This window comes from Nicotiana tabacum, chromosome 20, assembly GCF_000715075.1.
Source record: "Nicotiana tabacum cultivar K326 chromosome 20, ASM71507v2, whole genome shotgun sequence".
Taxonomy (NCBI): domain Eukaryota; kingdom Viridiplantae; phylum Streptophyta; class Magnoliopsida; order Solanales; family Solanaceae; genus Nicotiana; species Nicotiana tabacum.
Genome location: NC_134099.1, coordinates 140,675,492 through 140,691,773, shown reverse-complemented (window position 1 = coordinate 140,691,773; position 16,282 = coordinate 140,675,492). Strand labels below are relative to the sequence as shown.

Here is a 16,282-nt window from a genome sequence, read left to right as displayed (position 1 = left end):
TCTAAGATTTTTGAGTGTTTCTTTAAGAGTTTCAATCCATGCATTCTGTTCACATAATCAGATAATAGCATTTACAAAGCGTATACTATTGGAAACCAATTAATTAATATGCGTTAAGACAAAATCTTTCATGTGATATAATCTCCCTGAAATATTTTTCTTGAATTTAGCCGTATGACTCTTTTTAGAGAAAATAAAGGGGGGAAAATAAATCTCCTTCAACACTATTTTTCCGAATTTTGCTCCCTATGGCTTTTTCCATGCAAAAATTGACGAAAATAAATAACAAATAAAATATAATAGTAAGTAATAAGAAATACTCTCGAACAAAAAAAAGAAGAAATATTTACGTACTTAATTATGATAATACTTACTCGTACTTGATGTAGCAGCAATATTGCAGGCTTGTAAAATATTTTCTCACATTGTGGCCTTCCTTCCCGGAAGCCTTTCGCCCCCTGCCTCTAGCAAGAGACATTTTCTCCACACAAAAAGAAAAAGTTAGATCCAAAAAAAAAAAAAACTATTGTCTAAATTTCCTTCTTTCCTCCACCAAATAACACTAACTACCCTTTTCTTGCAAAATTTCTCCAAAATTCCCAGTCCACAGCCAATTAATCTCTTTCAAACTCCCAGTTTTGCATTATTTCAATTCAATATTGTTATTGCCAACCCCATTTAATCAAGCTAGGCATTGACATGCCTGAAAATGGCACATATCTTGATGAAAATCTGAGTATAATATTTTCTTGTATGGTGACATGCATGTTGTTTCCAATTCCTGTGGAGATCTGCTAAAAGAATACAATTATATTCAACGTTGGATGTATATGAGTGGCTCATCAACCTAGACATTTACGTATAGCGTACAAAGATATATTTATTCCATGAGTTCCATCACCTTTAAATTTTGTTTTTATTCAGTTGATGAATTGAGAAGTTGGGCAAAAAGAATATTCTAAAAAATGGCTTATCATGCTACTACAAGGGCACAATCATCTTCTTCTTCTCAACCGCCCATCATTCAAAAACTAACAGATGATCCTGTAAACCCTAAGAACGCGCAAAGTAGCGTTACATGTGTTTATCAATCTCATATTGGAGGTTATTGGCGTAACGTGACTGTTATATGGAGCAAGAATCTAATGAATCATTCCGTGACCCTAACGGTCGATAGCGTTGAAAGTGATTATCATCAAACATGCAAGATTGATCTTAAACCTTGGCATTTTTGGGCCAAAAAAGGATACAAAATTTTTGAGGTTGATGGAAATCAATTGGAAGCATATTGGGATCTAAGATCAGCAAAATTTTCTGGAAGTCCAGAACCATGTTCGGATTTTTACGTTGCCTTAGTTTCTGAGGAAGAGGTTGTGTTATTATTAGGAGATTACAAGAAAAAAGCCTATAAGAAAACTAAATCAAGGCCAGCTCTTGTGGATGCTTTATTATTTTACAAGAAAGAACATGTTTTTGGTAAGAAAAGTTTCTCAACAAGAGCTAAATTTGATCAAAGGAAGCAAGAAAGTGATATTGTTGTAGAAAGTTCAACTTCAGGGCCTAGAGATCCTGAAATGTGGATAAGCATAGATGGAATTGTTTTGATTCACATAAAAAACTTGCAGTGGAAATTCAGGGGAAACGAAACGGTATTAGTAAACAAACAACCCGTGCAAGTCTTTTGGGACGTGCACGCTTGGTTGTTTTGTTCACCAGGGTCAGGTCATGGCCTGTTTATTTTCAAGCCAGGGGCGTCTGAGGACGACAGTGACAGGGAAGAGAGTAGTGTGGGTGGTGGCAGCGATTGCAGTGATCATAGCAAGTATTATTCAACGTTAAGCTATTCTAAAGCTTCACCATTTTGCCTCTTCTTATATGCATGGAAAATTGAGTGAGGACTAAGAATTGCTAAAGTGGTATAAACTGTAAAAATTTAAGAGCTTCCAGTTCCAAAGAAATAGTAACTGGACAAGTGAATGAATTGTGGAGATCAGCAGAGTAAGTTTTTGGGGTGTTTTTTACTCCAAATTAATTTATGTGAAAATGTTGTATTCTATATAACTCTATTCTTTTTTCACCTCGGCGGATGCAGGAGAGAAGGGACACACTCTCATATATGTATATTTGGACAAATTTAAGAGATTTATATTTATGTTTTGCCCGCACCAATTTGTTATTGAGAAACTAATGAGTTTAGTGGTATTTCGCATTCACTAGATTAAAATCTTATGAGCTGTGCTTTTCACTTCTTCATCTTGATGCTTGACCCAAATTTTCTCTCTTTTTGAAGTTATAATTAATTGAGTAGTTAAACAGATGTAAAAGGTAAACATGAGGAAAACAGTTTCTCATGAGTAGTTGTAGAATTCATTGTTTAGCATTTTAATTGAGTGAATCATCAGTAAGGTTCCATGTTCTAAACGAATATATGTAACACAAGATTAAATTGCCATAACATACATTTTCTTTTTGCGATGCCTTTGTTGGTGCAAGGTTAGCGAACTAAATTAAAGTTTAGTGAAATCTGAAAATAGTCATATCTGATAAATATCTGATGCAAAATAATGAGAAGAAGATGGCTGTGTTAGCTTTGCAATACAATGAGAAGAAAAAAAAAATAACGCAGACAGATGCAGAAGGTGGAAGACAATGAACGGAAAAGGTAGCAAGGAAAATGTTATACTCCTTCACATAATAATCTCATAGCAATTTTATGATGGAAATAATGCATGAACGGACGAGATTATTTCACTATTGATACCATATAGATCATTGTAATTCCTACCATGTGTATCTCAAAAACAAATAATCTCATGAAGATTAAACTGAGAAGCACTAGTAAAGGGGAAAATGGCTAAAATAAAGACAATGAGCATGGGAATCTTGATAGACATATGTTTCAGAATGTTTAAGAATTGGAAACTTACTCTCTTGGTGCTATATGGCTAAAGCTAAACTTCAAAGTGGGACTTCAATTACTTCATTTGCTCTTACGTACATATGCCTCCTACAGATCCATGCAATTTGGCCATTGTCTCGGTACCTAACTCTCCATAATCCAAACTTTTCAGCAATATCTCTTCCACCAGAGCACCTTTGATCCCTCAAGAAATCAACAACCCATTGTTGTGCTGCTTTAAGATCTTGTTGGATGTCCCTTGAACCCCTATTTATCTCCACACGTCCTGCTGCTGCAACTCCAACAACACCAGCAGCTGCAGCCCCCGCTGCACTATATGCAGCGGGAGATTCAAGCAGATGTGCGACTTCTCTACTCAAATCTGGTATCATTTCTCCCATCCCTGCCGCTAAATGAGCTCCAATCTTGAGAGCAAATGTGACCAATTTCATGAACTTCTTCATGTATGGAGCTAGGCATTTCACTGCCCTGTTATCAACTTGCATCACTTCACAACCTATCTGATCTTCAACCACATGCATTTCTCCCCGATACTCGCATAACATGTGCAACCGGAGAGCATTCATTCCGGAAATCATGGTGGTGATCAGTCTCCTTGAGTAATTCTCGGTTCTTTCAAAATAGAACATGTTTGGCACTTTTCTTTCTTCAACTTGAACATTGTAGTTCACAAGGTAGTTCATTTTGCAGTTTAACTCGATAAGAAGCCTGTGCTCGTAGTATCTGAGGCCTAGGATTTCTTGTTTTATATCCCTAAGTTCTTGCTGTATAATTGTAAGTCTCTGCAGAACTTCTTCAACACCCTTGGCTATTCCAGCAAATGATGGTTCAATCTTTCCTTCAGTTTCTTCACTTGTAGTAGCAGCGTGATTCTGTCCATCCTGGTTGTTATCCAAAGGAATTTGAAGCTCCCCAGCAAGGTTATGCAGATCATGGTACCTGCATTGAAGGACTTCCCGAAAATCATCATCGGATAAGAGATCCCGAGCATAGTCAAAACCAGCTCCAACGATAGTCCTTCCAGAATCTGTTACCAAATCCCAAGTGTGCTGATAGTCATACATATTGTCTGCCGACACTGAGAGCAATGCCTGCTTTAATTGCTTGAGAGGCACAAATTGGTTTCTCCTGTACCTTGGTGGTATTAGATTTCTTACACATTCTGGTCGGATAATGTGTTCAGTCGGTCTGACCCCATGGCAAAGGCTCTGGATTGCTGGTATTATAAGCTGCTGGAATAGCCTTAGGGTTTCTGTCAGGTGCTTTGTGGAACAAGCAAGCACATCAATGTAATAGCCTAATTGACCCCCAAGTTCTACACGGACATAGATGCCATTGATGCTCATTGTGATGAGGTACTTTTCAAGGCTATAAGTTGCTCCATATTGATTCTTCAACCCCATTATTTTGTTGTGCAAATGTACCTAAACAGATATAGCGAATAATATTCTTATCCGAGATGATGAAATAAATAAAAATAAAAGGGCTGCTATTTCATTACCACCATCATAGTATTCGAGAAATAGAGAATAGAGTGTAAAAATAGATGAGAGATCTTGCCTGTAAGCAGGGGAAGAAGCCTGGTGTTAGAAACATGTGGCTTGAGTCATCACCCTGGAGGTGCCTTCCTGCATAAACGCATTCGCTTGAGTTTATCTGCCACTTTGGTGGTTTTCCCCTACCTTCTTCAAGAAAGCAGGGTATCAACATTAGTGAATTGGGATCTGAAGGATCTTGTTCATAGCATAATTCAAGTTTCAGCATCATTCTCACAAGATCACTTGCATCCAAGTTATCGAAAACTTTTGGGCCTATCCCTGGAATCTGGCTATCAAGACTACTTTTAAGAACTTTTTCCAATTCTTTTCTACTTATGAATCCATCTCCAACTGAAGTCTGCTTTTTGGCATCTATTCTTATAAGCTGACCAAGTACTTCACCACAAAACCATTCACAATCTAGGATTAGGAAACCAAGTCCATCAAAATAAATCACCTCGCCAATGTGATGAAGGCACGTAGCAACAGACTTTCTCCTCTTTTCCACTTTCTCCTTATTATCGAGTCTGGAACGAACCCTGAGCGATGGAACCTTGACTTGGCATAGATCACCAAACTCCTTCCACTTTATCGCTGGCTTATTATGGTTTTCCAATCTCCAGTCTGACAGAATTTGCATGAGGTCATCGCAAAGCTCATAGATTCTAGGAACCCTTTGGAGAACCGTCTTGCTTGTCTTTCGGAGGTGATGGGCGAGTTTACTTACTGATGCAGACGATCTTGCATCAACTGTAAATACAGTTGGGTAGAATTCAACAAAGCCTTGAAATTTGTCTCGTAGCCTTTGGATTGAGTTTACAATAAGCTGTAGGTTCTGTGATGGTTGATTGATTTTGTCATAGTGAGTAAGAACAACAGTCACATTTGGCAGCATGCACTGCTGAAGAGCTCTTCTTGAATTGGAAACAATAAACCTCAACCAGTACTGCAGATCTTCTTCAACTTCATCCGGGGTCTTCTCTTCTCGGTTGTTTGGTTTCCCGAACAAACTAGAGATGACCAGGAAAAGGGAGGCGCTTCCATGTCCTGGGAACATTAGATCATGAAGTGCATAAAATTCTTGCTGCCCGGCAAGATTCCAAATTGATATCTTTGTGTCTTCATCCTTGAAATTTTTTATCTTCATCCCTGTAGGTCTAACAGCTTGCTCAATTGGTTTTACGAGAGTTCTCACTTGGTCAATGTAGGGTAATTTTGAAGAAGAAAAGTGATGATGTACAGAATTGCATAGTGTAGTTTTTCCTGCAGATGCAATAAAGATTTAAAAAAGTTACCAAAAAATATATATTATTTACAATCAATGATATAGTTGAATTAACATTACTTTAGTGACTCACCAGCATATTCTTGCCCGCAGAGGAAGACCCTACAGCTCTTTGGCACTGTCATTGGCATGTCTTTGAGCAAATCAATCTCTGGTTCGGCCTTGTCGTTCTGACCCAATCTCTGATATATTGCTTCTGTTTTCCCTGCGTTCTGCAGTGGAGTTCTTGAAAGATCAATGTCTTCAATCCAAGGATTTACTTGTAAAACATCCATGATAGTTTGCAAGACTATTTCACCATCCACCCCTTTACAACCTCGTAAAGATATGCTTCGTAATGTACCATTTTTTTCCAAACTCCTAAAGATTCTGACTATATCAACTTGTCTTAAACTCGCTTCATCATATATTCCTAAGCTGGTAAGGCTTTCATTACTAGTCAACATCTGCAGGATTGCTGCAAGCCCATCCCTACCAATTTTGCTTCTTTTTCCTCCAAAAGTTAGTGATTTGAGAGTGACATTTGCTTGATATTGCAGCGCAGAAAACCGGCTTAAAGGGCAAAGTAAATGTTCTACGCCAACACCTCCAAACCAATTTCCATTAAGATACAACTTCTGCAAGCTCTGGTTCTTAAAAAGCCCAGCTGCAACATAAACAACTCCTTTGTCTTTCAAGCAAGTGTTTAACAAATTTACCTCTTTGAGGGTCCTGTTCTGTTCCAAAATCCATCGGAATTCCTTCGCCCAACGGGAGTTCAACCGGACTCCTGTCAGATCGAGTGACTTCACGGTTGAATTCATTCCTAAAGCACCAGCAACTCTACAAGCACCTGAAACATCAAGGCGATATATCCGAAGAGTGCTGTTTTCAGGTACAAATTCAACCACCTTTGAAGTTTTCTCATTGTTTTGTCCACTCCATATGTGTACTTCCATTGACCTGTTTCTAGCAAGAACTGCTGAAATCAAAGGTGTGGCAGTAATAGACTTGGAATCAAAAATAGTGAGTAGCTTCAACGTTGAGTTAACTTCTATCATTTTGGACAGCTCCTCTGCACCCTTTGAGCCAATGGAGTCTTCCCATATTTGTAAATTTTCTAAGCTTCGATTCACCTTAAGTGCTGAAGCAAGAAGCGAAGCTCCAACCGAACCAATATTTGATTCTGACAGCATAATTTCCTTGATCCCTACATTCTTCTTTAAAACTTCCGACAGCTCAGATAAACATTCCACAGTGAGAGTGTTTCTCTTAAACACTAATTGGTTAATACTTGAGCTACTTTCAAGTAAACTTCCAAGATTTCTCACTTGCTGCAACTCCCATTCAACCTGGTGGAACTCCAAGTTACTCAAGGAAGCTTGAGTACTTTTTAATGTTGTCAAAAGCACAAGGAGGTCAGACAAGTAGGAAAGGCTCTCTTTTGATATGTTTATGTTGATGGAGTTCTCGGTTTCTTGATGACAACCTGATGTAGGCTGAGAAAGATAGAAGGAAATACTATGTAGATTGAGACTTGCTGATGTGATCGCTTGATAACCCCATTGAAGGTCTCTTAGTTTCTGACTTGCTTCCATTTTCTTCACCTGATGAACCATTCGAAAATCCTTTAGTTACTGATGTGGTGTCATTCAGCCATTGTACTAACAGACCATTCACAAGCATTGCTACAACAGTAAAGGCTAATTCGTCAACAATAAACGGCAGCTGGTGCACAAAGCATCCCGCTTTTATGCAAGGTCCGGGGAAGGGTCGCACAAGGGGGTGTGATGGAGGCAGCCTACCCTAATGCAAGCATCAGTGGCTGATTTTACGGCTCAAACTCGTGAGCTATAGGTCACACGGAGACAACTTGACCGTTGCTATATACAAGGCTCCCTTCTAAGTCATCAACAATAAATTTCTTTTTTATGATGTTTTCTTTACTTTGGTGCCAAATTGGCATCAAAGATAGCCTATCTTATTGCTTTTAAGCTTTTTATAGCTGTAATGACATGCCCTTATATTCTTGGCTTTTCCTATTGGGAAAGTTGGGAGATTTCACGCTCAGCAAGCAAAAGGCAAGAAAGTGCTTATTTGAAGGAATTTTTTCTTACAATTGGTATAACTGGCATATAATGTGCTCTAAGATTTCAACAATCAAGGGCGGACCCAGGATATTTATGTGACAGGGACACAATCTTCTGCTCAACCAGTGCCCCCTAAAGGCGTTAGTGTTCAGGTTGCCAAGTATTTTAAATTAACCATTTTCAAGGTATATGCTAAGCTTAAGGGTCCGATGACCCCTCACTATAACACATAGGTTCGCCTCTGTCAATAATACCCTTTAGGCCCTTACTCTCCACCCTTTATTAACTTTAAACTTTGAACTTCTTTTTTTCTCTTTTTGCTTTATGCATTCGATATTCAAAACTTACTGGGCTGACTAATTTAAATTTGTGCAGATAGGACGCGCTAAAGGGAAAGCACTCCCTAAATATTTGTCGACTCCTCTAGTTTTAACCTATGTAAGGCATCTTTAATATTATTTTTTCATTTTGAACCTATTTACTAGTAAAACAAAATATTTTTTTTTAAAACTGATGCAAATAAAAGTGTAAGCATCGCATTATCACTACATATGTAATAATGTAAGTAGCATACAAAATGATTTTTAAGTTCAACATTTGGTAAAAGGACGAGTATTTTCTCGTTTTGTTTTTTACTCCCTAGACTAGATCACTTAAATAAAGGTGGTTTTTGTTATCTAACACATTGTAACTCTTAAGTCTAAATACATTGTGTCAATAAGTTGTGTACCATAAAGGAAAACTAGAAAATGTAGTTACAAACCTGAGTTGAAGTAGAAGAACAAGCCGTATCAATGCCGGACATTGTATCAGCAACAGACGATGAATCACCTGGAACTGAAGACTGCTGCCCTTCTTCTCGGAGCTCAGGCGGAGCTAGAGTATTAGGTAAGAGTTCGGACGAACCGACTAATTTTTGCTTAGACCCTGTATTTAACTCATTTTTGTTCTTCTCTGAAACTGACTTTGGTAGAAGACAAGAGATTAGTGAAGCTGAAATGAAATGTTTTTTATTTAACCTGTTCTTTGACGAGCCTGTCATTTTCCATGAGAGGAAATAGTGGGAAAAGGAAGGAGGCAACTTTTTGACAAATTTATACTGTTCCGAGGGAAAAAAGGAAAAAGTGGTTGCTTTTTTTAATCTTCTTTCGGCGGTTTGATTAAGACAGCTAAGAATATTATTTACTTGTACCGATTGAGAAGCCAAGAATTCTATTTCTTGATTACACAGTATACAATCTATGTAAACTGGCTAAGAAAAATAAATAGTTAATCTAACTGGCTATTTGTAAAAAGATTCCTTACCAAAAGGAGATCCATTAACTCCAAAAAAATTACAGAAATATGATACTTTTTGGGGTGGTCTTTGACTTTTGATCCTCACTTATCCTATGAGCAGAACTTCAAGGTCAAAATTAAAGGTATTGCCCATGGGATAAGCGAGGGACAACACTTGTTAAAGTCGAGACAAAAATTGAAGATTATCCACTTTGAGGGTTCTTTGTGTACTCCACCCCATCACCTCTACTCCAACATAATTTGGATTAGCCATTTTTTCATGTCAAAATAGAATATGAATAAAAATACCCGTAAATAATATGCTGGAGTTCGAGGTTTTTACATATGAGATTCCAGCATAGTATGCTGGAATGTACATTGTGTTGGAATTCTAACATAATATGCTGAAAGTTTATACGAAGGAGTTTCATAATTCCACATATTATGCTGGAACTTTTTGTGTTTTAGCTATGGTACTTTTGTCTAAATTTTATCTCCGTATTAAATAGTGACTGTTTTTCAATAACATTACAAACACCGACTATTTTTTAATTACCAATCTAAAAATTAGCTAGCCCATGTTATTTTGGCCTACTACTATAGTGGGATCTTTGCATAATAGCTGGCTATATACGTTGTTTTCTTTTTCTAGCTATATACATAAATTATGCATACATTATACCTCCATCGACTATTTTTAATTTAAGTGGTTGGATGAACAGCTATTTGGGTTAATTTATAAAGCACTATCTTTTAGTAGTAATTAGTCATCTATAGATACCATTTGTTATATTACGGATTATAGATATCTTTTATGTGATTATAAGATGTATTTAAGTTATTGTATTCATGAATACAGTAGCAAAAATAGGCGTGAATCAGAGAAGTCTAGCTAATCAGTTGTTGTATTCGACTGTATTCATGGAGTGAAACATGGGATTACAGCTGAACAGATTATTGTATTCGACTGTATTCACGACGTGAAATAGGGGATTACATTGTTTTTAAAAGGGAAAGTGAATCAATTAACATAATAAACTCCTAATATAACTCAACAAACTCAACTATAACACACAATTTCTGTATTTTCAGTTATAAAAAAGATTCTCAACCGAAAAATATCCCAAAAACATAGCAATTTTCAGAAAAATTATATAATACATCTGAATACATAAATTATATTAATTAAAAAAATATATGAATACATTTGTGGCATATAGCGAGACAATGAATACAATGAAATACATAAATACAACGAGATACATTGAAATACAATGAAAACAAAATAGTGAATACAATGAAATACATGGAATACAACGAGATATATTGAATTACAATGAAAAAAAGACAATGAATACAATGAAATACATGGAAAAACATTGAAATATATTAACAGAAAATCAAGTTGCTCAGCCCCAAACTCCGTCGTCTTTGTTCAAGAACAAACCCTAATTTCCGGCGAATCTTCCTCGTTATGCCATCAGAATCATTGTCGCTCTCCGATGGATCCAAAGTTAAACACTAATGTCGCTCTCCGATGGAATCACTGTAGCTACTCTCAGAAATTCAAAACTTTACACGTATTAATCAACTGGGATTTGACAAGAATATAGATATATAATATGTAGATGTCTTACCAAGAATTAATCTTCTCCACACTAAATAGTATTTTACGGAGCTTATAGTGTCAAAGTGGTAAAATATTATATGGGGTTTCTGCAGATTGAGAGGATGTATAGAGTTTACGTGAGCAGTTAAAAATGGCTTTGGAATAATGGAAGAAGGGGAAAGAGAATGGGATGTATCAAAGTAGAGAGAGAGAGAAAATTGTGTAATTGATTAGCATATTTAGTGGCTTGGGGCTAGGAGGTAACCAAAATTAAATATTTTGCTATAAACCTTAAAAGGTATTTATAGAATATAATTTTTTTAAATGGTATTTATTTAAAATAAATAAGGTGTTAACCTTTGCTATAGGAGGTAAAAATTCATTAATTCTTGTACTATAATAACCTAAGCACAAAGGGCTTTGGCCCATTTAACAATTTAAAACAAAGGGCCTGCTGACCCGTCAGTTACAATTGGATGCATCTATACCTGCTTTTTGTGTCACATTTTAACTTATGCCCGCTTTGCAAAAAAAATTACAAACGTGCCCGCTTTTTCGCCTAACTTCAGCACACGGGGCTGAAGTAGCAAAGGCAATCACGCAAAACTTCAGCATTCTAGTAGTCGAACCTGAAGTTCAGCTCTAGAGCTGAAGTTTTTGTGTTGTAACTGGGAAACTTCAGCTCTAGAGCTGAAGTTTTTGTGGTGTAACTGGGAAACTGAAGTTTTTGTGTTGTAACTGGGAAACTTCAGCTCTAGAGCTGAAGTTTTTGTGTTATAACTAGAAAACTTCAGCTCTAAAGCTGAAATTTTTGTTCTATATTTGATTAACTTCAGCATGTTGCAGGCCTCTTCGGCATATTAGTCTCTGCAGCCTTGCTCTTCTCAACCTTGGATTAACTTCAGCATGTTGTAGGATATATTAACATGGAGAATTAATATAATGCTTCTGTAATTGACTTTAGTGTATTCCCCTCGATTTAGTCATTTTCCAGTTTAATACTTTCATTTGAATCGACATAGACAAGGCAACTATAAAACAAATTATAAAAAGACCTGTCAGATTTACCTTTTTGCAAATGAAAGTATTAAACTGAAGAACATTGATACATATAATGCTTCTGGGAAAATGTTGTTTCTCCGTAGAAGAAGAAGAAAGAAGAAGAAAAATGAAGGAAAAGGGGAAAGAGGGCTGAAGTTATTTAAAAAGTGGGTACAAATTCAAAGTTTTACAAAATGAGTATATGTTAAATGGGGGCGACCAAATAGGGCGCCCCGTGCAATTTTTACGTTACAATTCACACGGCAGAACAATATTGAAACGGAAACCATTGAAGAACAACTTGAAGCTGAAGGCTGAAGCTCTCTTTCTCAAGCTAAGTTGGATCAAACTTCAATCAATTTCTTAATCATCTGTTACAACAACGAGTAGTAATATTTATTGTGAAAGATATAACCTTTGGCAATAACAATAAATTGAATAAATACATGAAAGAATAGAAAAAAAACCAAGCACAAGACTTCTAATTAAGTTTCTTGGTTTGTTTTTTGGGAATGTATTCCTGTTTGAGAAGTAAAGGAAAGTTGTGATCCGTTCCTAGTATTAATTGGAAATTAATGTTAATAAAAAGTATTCCTTTCTTATAGCAGAACACATAAAGACCAGCTCAGGTTATTGTGCCAATTCTGCTCGCAGATCTAACTGTTGAGTTGTTAGATCTTCGTACTGCTCCTGCAAATTCATGGGTTGATTTCCTCGTAACAACGTCAATAGCTCGTCGAGGGTCCATCGTCTACCAAGCTCTGATACCAATTGATACTCAATTGTAGAGTATCAGCTGATAAATCAATGAAACAGTAACAAAGAGAAGAGAAAAGAGGAGCAGAAGAAAAGAATGAAGCAGAGATAGAGAGAGAGGAGAGTGAGAAAAACTCAGATTTTCTCATATAATGATAATTGTGTAAATACAAGTGCTATACTCTATTTGTAAGTGCTGGAATACATAAAGGAATTACAGAATTTTGAATTAAAACTACTAACTACTTTTCCTGCCACTTTTAGCTCAACTAAAAACTAATATTCATATCAATTCCCAATATTTATTGGAATAATAAAAAGTCTTCCTTTCTTCTAGCAGAGCACATAAAGACCAGCTCAGGTTATAAGGGCAGCATTAATTCTGCTTAAGATGGCAGAAATAGTTCATGGGGAGGATAAAATATCGGAATTGCATGTGCATATCATTTATCACGTCTTACGCCAGATAACTAAACTTAACTTGGAAGATACTACCCGAACTAGTGTCTTATCCAAGAGATGGTACTATTGTTGGACTTCGAGACCTAATCTGGTATTCAATCGATTAAGAGAAAACTCCTCTTGCGATATGTCCTTGGAAGAGTTTGTCAAGTTGGTTGATCAATCCCTACAACACCATATTGAGCAAAAGTTTAGTCTTGAAGAATTCAGCCTTACATATGATGATCCAAATTTGGCTTCTCATATGTATCGTTGGATTGAATTGGCAGTTAAACTAAACGTCAAAGAGCAAGAAATTTTTGATAGTTAGGATTTCGATCAATCATACTATATTTTGCCTGATGTTATTTATGTTGCTAAAAGTTTGAGAAAATTAAGGCTAAGCAGGTGCATAGGCTAAGAATGTGCAAGTTTGAATTTGATATTAGCACCACTAACATAAGATTTGGTTTTCTTAAAGATCTTTTCTTGAGTCATGTCCATATTTCAGAGGAGCAATTGCAAAGAGTTTTAGACAGATGCTCGTTCATCAGGAATATACAACTTACAAGTTGCGAAGGGATAAACAAGCATGTTTTTAGCCTAGTACATCTAGAGAATTTGGTCGTTGGATTGTGCAAACTAGAAGGTGTGATAGTCCAGGATCCAAATCTTCTTTTTTTTAGAAGATAGATACTGATATTAATATTAAATATTGTTCATAACATTACAGACCCTTTGTGTCTCTTGGTGAACACATAAGTTCCCAGGACTAGCTAACAGATTACATGCACCTTCAGAGAGGTGTTTAACAAAAGGAGAATAACCAAGCTTATCTAAAGAAAGTTGATGCATAACGATAGGTGGAGGTGTAGCAAAAATTGATAGTTTCCCGATTCTGGATTGATTAGAGGCTTCCTTGGCTAGCATGTGTGCCACCATATTTCCTTGATGGAAATTATGTCTGATCACCATCTCCTCCTTCTTCTAGGACATTAACAACCTGCAAAAGTGTATAATATCATTAAAAATATCATGATTTATTGTTAATACATGTATTACCTCAGTAGAATCAGTTTCTACTTCAAGTGAGTAGAGTCCATTCTGTTTTGCTATTGTGAGACCTGTTTGGAGAGCTAGAAGCTCTGAGTGTAGGATGGTCACAGCATGAACTTGTTGGTTGAAACCTATGATCCAGTCTCCCGAACTAGTTCTGAAGACTCCTCCTATAGCGGCTGATCCTTTCTTAAAAGCACCATCAATATTGAGGTTGTGCCAGTTTCTCAGAGGCTTATGCCACTGAACCTCAATTTTTTTCTGGGCATGCATGACAGTTTCATTTTCGGCAAAGAACTTGTATTCTAAGGTGTGGTTGATCACAGTTTTGACTGTTAAAACGAGAGTTATATTATTATGGATGTTGTTGTTTCTGTTAACCCAGATGCCCCATAGGGCAAAGGCAAACAAATCATCCCAAGTAATTGGGAGATTGGGCAAACCATGGTTTAAATTTTTAATGGCGAGTAACCAATGTTCATTTGTGTTTTGTGGAATGTGGTGAATACCTAAGGCTTGCCAAAACTTGAGAACAAAAAGGCAGTGTAAAAAGATGTGCTCGATAGTCTCTTCTGCCTCTCGACATGCTGTGCATTGTTTGTCAATATTGATCCCAATATAAGCGAAGTAGGATCTTGTGGGGAGTTTATTATGTAACACCTGCCATAGGAAGTATTTGATCTTGTTGGGGCAGTTTATTTTCCAAATCCATTTTGAAGTTTTTCCTATTATGTTAAAGATTGCTAATGTTGGTATAGCAAGAAGTTGTGTTGAAAAGACCACTTCCAATATTTTCTTATATAGCAATATCTTTGTGGTTTTGGGTTAAAGGGAGAGAAATTGTATTAATTATTCTTTGGATTGGATCTGGAAGTTTGAAAGACAGTTTGCTTAGGTTCCAAGTGTTATTAGCAATAAGATCAGTTATTTTGATGGAGAGATCACCTTTATTGAGGGGACCCTTTATACAGTTTCTAAGGCATGGCATGGATGGAATCCATCTTGAGTTCCAGATGTCAATGTTAGATTTTTGTTAGGAATCCAAAGAATGTCTTTGTTACAGTAATACCACCCTTTGAGGATACTTTTCCATACAAAAGAGGTATAGGTTGTGGACTTGCATGAGGAATAGGAGCATGCCAACGTTTTAGCCCGAGGAGAGTTGATTTATGAGATTAAGCGCCAAGAGACACCCATTAACATAGCAAGATTTTTATCTTTAGCTGCCTTTATTCCAAGCCCACCAAATTCCTTAGGGGCGGTGATGATTTTCCAATTAATGAGGTGAAGCTTCTTCTTTTCTTTAGTAGATACCTACATAAAGTCCCATTGGATCTTATCAATCTGTTTATGAATCTTAATGGGTAGTAATGTATATTGCATAATGTAGTTAGGGATAAGGGTAAAGTTCTCCCTGCAATATTGAGAAAATAAGTTTTTCGACTAGCAACTTTGGCTTGCATGTTATCAATAATAAATTGGAAATCCTTTAGTTTGGGATGGTGATGGAGCATAGGAAAGCCAAATATTTCCCAAAATTCTTTGATATTTTAAGGCCAATAAGATTGGCGTAATGCTTGGCCTTCTCATTAGGGCAGTTGTTTGAAAAAATAATTTTAGACTTATTGTAGCTTATTTTTTGCCCTGATAAAGAACAAAATAATTTTAAGCAATCAGAGATACATGCGCAACTTTTGTCACTGGCCTTTGAAATCAAGGTTGGTCATCGACAAAGAAGAGATGAGATAAGGATGGACTCTTATTTTTTATACTAACGGGGTCCCAATAAAGAGTATCAACTTTATGGGAGATTATACGAGAGAGCATTTCTAGACTTAGGATGAAAATGTAGGGAAATAGAGGGTCTCCTTGTCTAATTCCCCTACTAGGGCTAAAAAAATTTGTGACAATCTCATTAACTAAAACTGCTATGTTGCTAGTGGAGATGCAGTTCATAATAAGACGAGTTATTGACGGGGGGAAGTTGAAGTATCGAAGAGTACGATAGATAAAGGACCATTCTAAGCGGTCAAAAGCCTTTTCCAGATCAATTTTTAAGATCATATTAATTTTGGATCCTTTCATAGTACGGAAGTAATGAAGGAGCTCTTGAATAATAATAGCGTTATCACAAGCTTTCCTATTTTTGATGAAACTGGATTGGAAAGGGCTGATCAAGTATGGGAGAAAGGGTTTGATCCTGTTAGCTATGATCTTAGTAATGAGCTTGTAGCTAGTATTACACAAACCTACTGGTCTAAAAAAATTTATATTATTAGCATTGGGAAA

At 36.5% G+C, this 16,282-nt stretch overlaps 2 protein-coding genes across 2 annotated transcripts; one reads left to right on the top strand and one right to left on the bottom strand.

The window, feature by feature from the left end:
- The first annotated feature begins 379 nt into the window (after positions 1–379).
- LOC107818194 (uncharacterized) lies at positions 380–2,581 on the top strand. The gene has a single exon (XM_016644141.2). It carries the CDS (start codon positions 966–968, stop codon positions 1,893–1,895), a length of 930 nt encoding a protein of 309 aa, XP_016499627.1. The 5' UTR covers positions 380–965; the 3' UTR covers positions 1,896–2,581.
- A 136-nt stretch (positions 2,582–2,717) lies between these two features.
- LOC107818193 (protein TORNADO 1-like) lies at positions 2,718–9,102 on the bottom strand. Its single transcript, XM_016644140.2, has 4 exons — positions 8,576–9,102; positions 5,817–7,329; positions 4,481–5,721; positions 2,718–4,344 (listed from the first exon to the last, which is right to left on the bottom strand). Exons 1-4 carry the CDS (start codon positions 8,852–8,854, stop codon positions 2,959–2,961), a joined length of 4,419 nt encoding a protein of 1,472 aa, XP_016499626.2. The 5' UTR covers positions 8,855–9,102; the 3' UTR covers positions 2,718–2,958.
- Between the last annotated feature and the right edge of the window lie 7,180 nt (positions 9,103–16,282).

Excerpts from the sequence above, each read along its gene's own strand:
- LOC107818193 (XM_016644140.2), bottom strand. The coding sequence starts at position 8,854 with ATGACAGGCTCGTCAAAGAACAGGTTAAATAAAAAACATTTCATTTCA. Across the intron at positions 5,722-5,816 it reads CTGCGGGCAAGAATATGCTG|GAAAAACTACACTATGCAAT; the intron begins GTGAGTCACTAA and ends TTGCATCTGCAG. Across the intron at positions 4,345-4,480 it reads GCTTCTTCCCCTGCTTACAG|GTACATTTGCACAACAAAAT; the intron begins GCAAGATCTCTC and ends ATATCTGTTTAG.
- LOC107818194 (XM_016644141.2), top strand. The coding sequence starts at position 966 with ATGGCTTATCATGCTACTACAAGGGCACAATCATCTTCTTCTTCTCAA.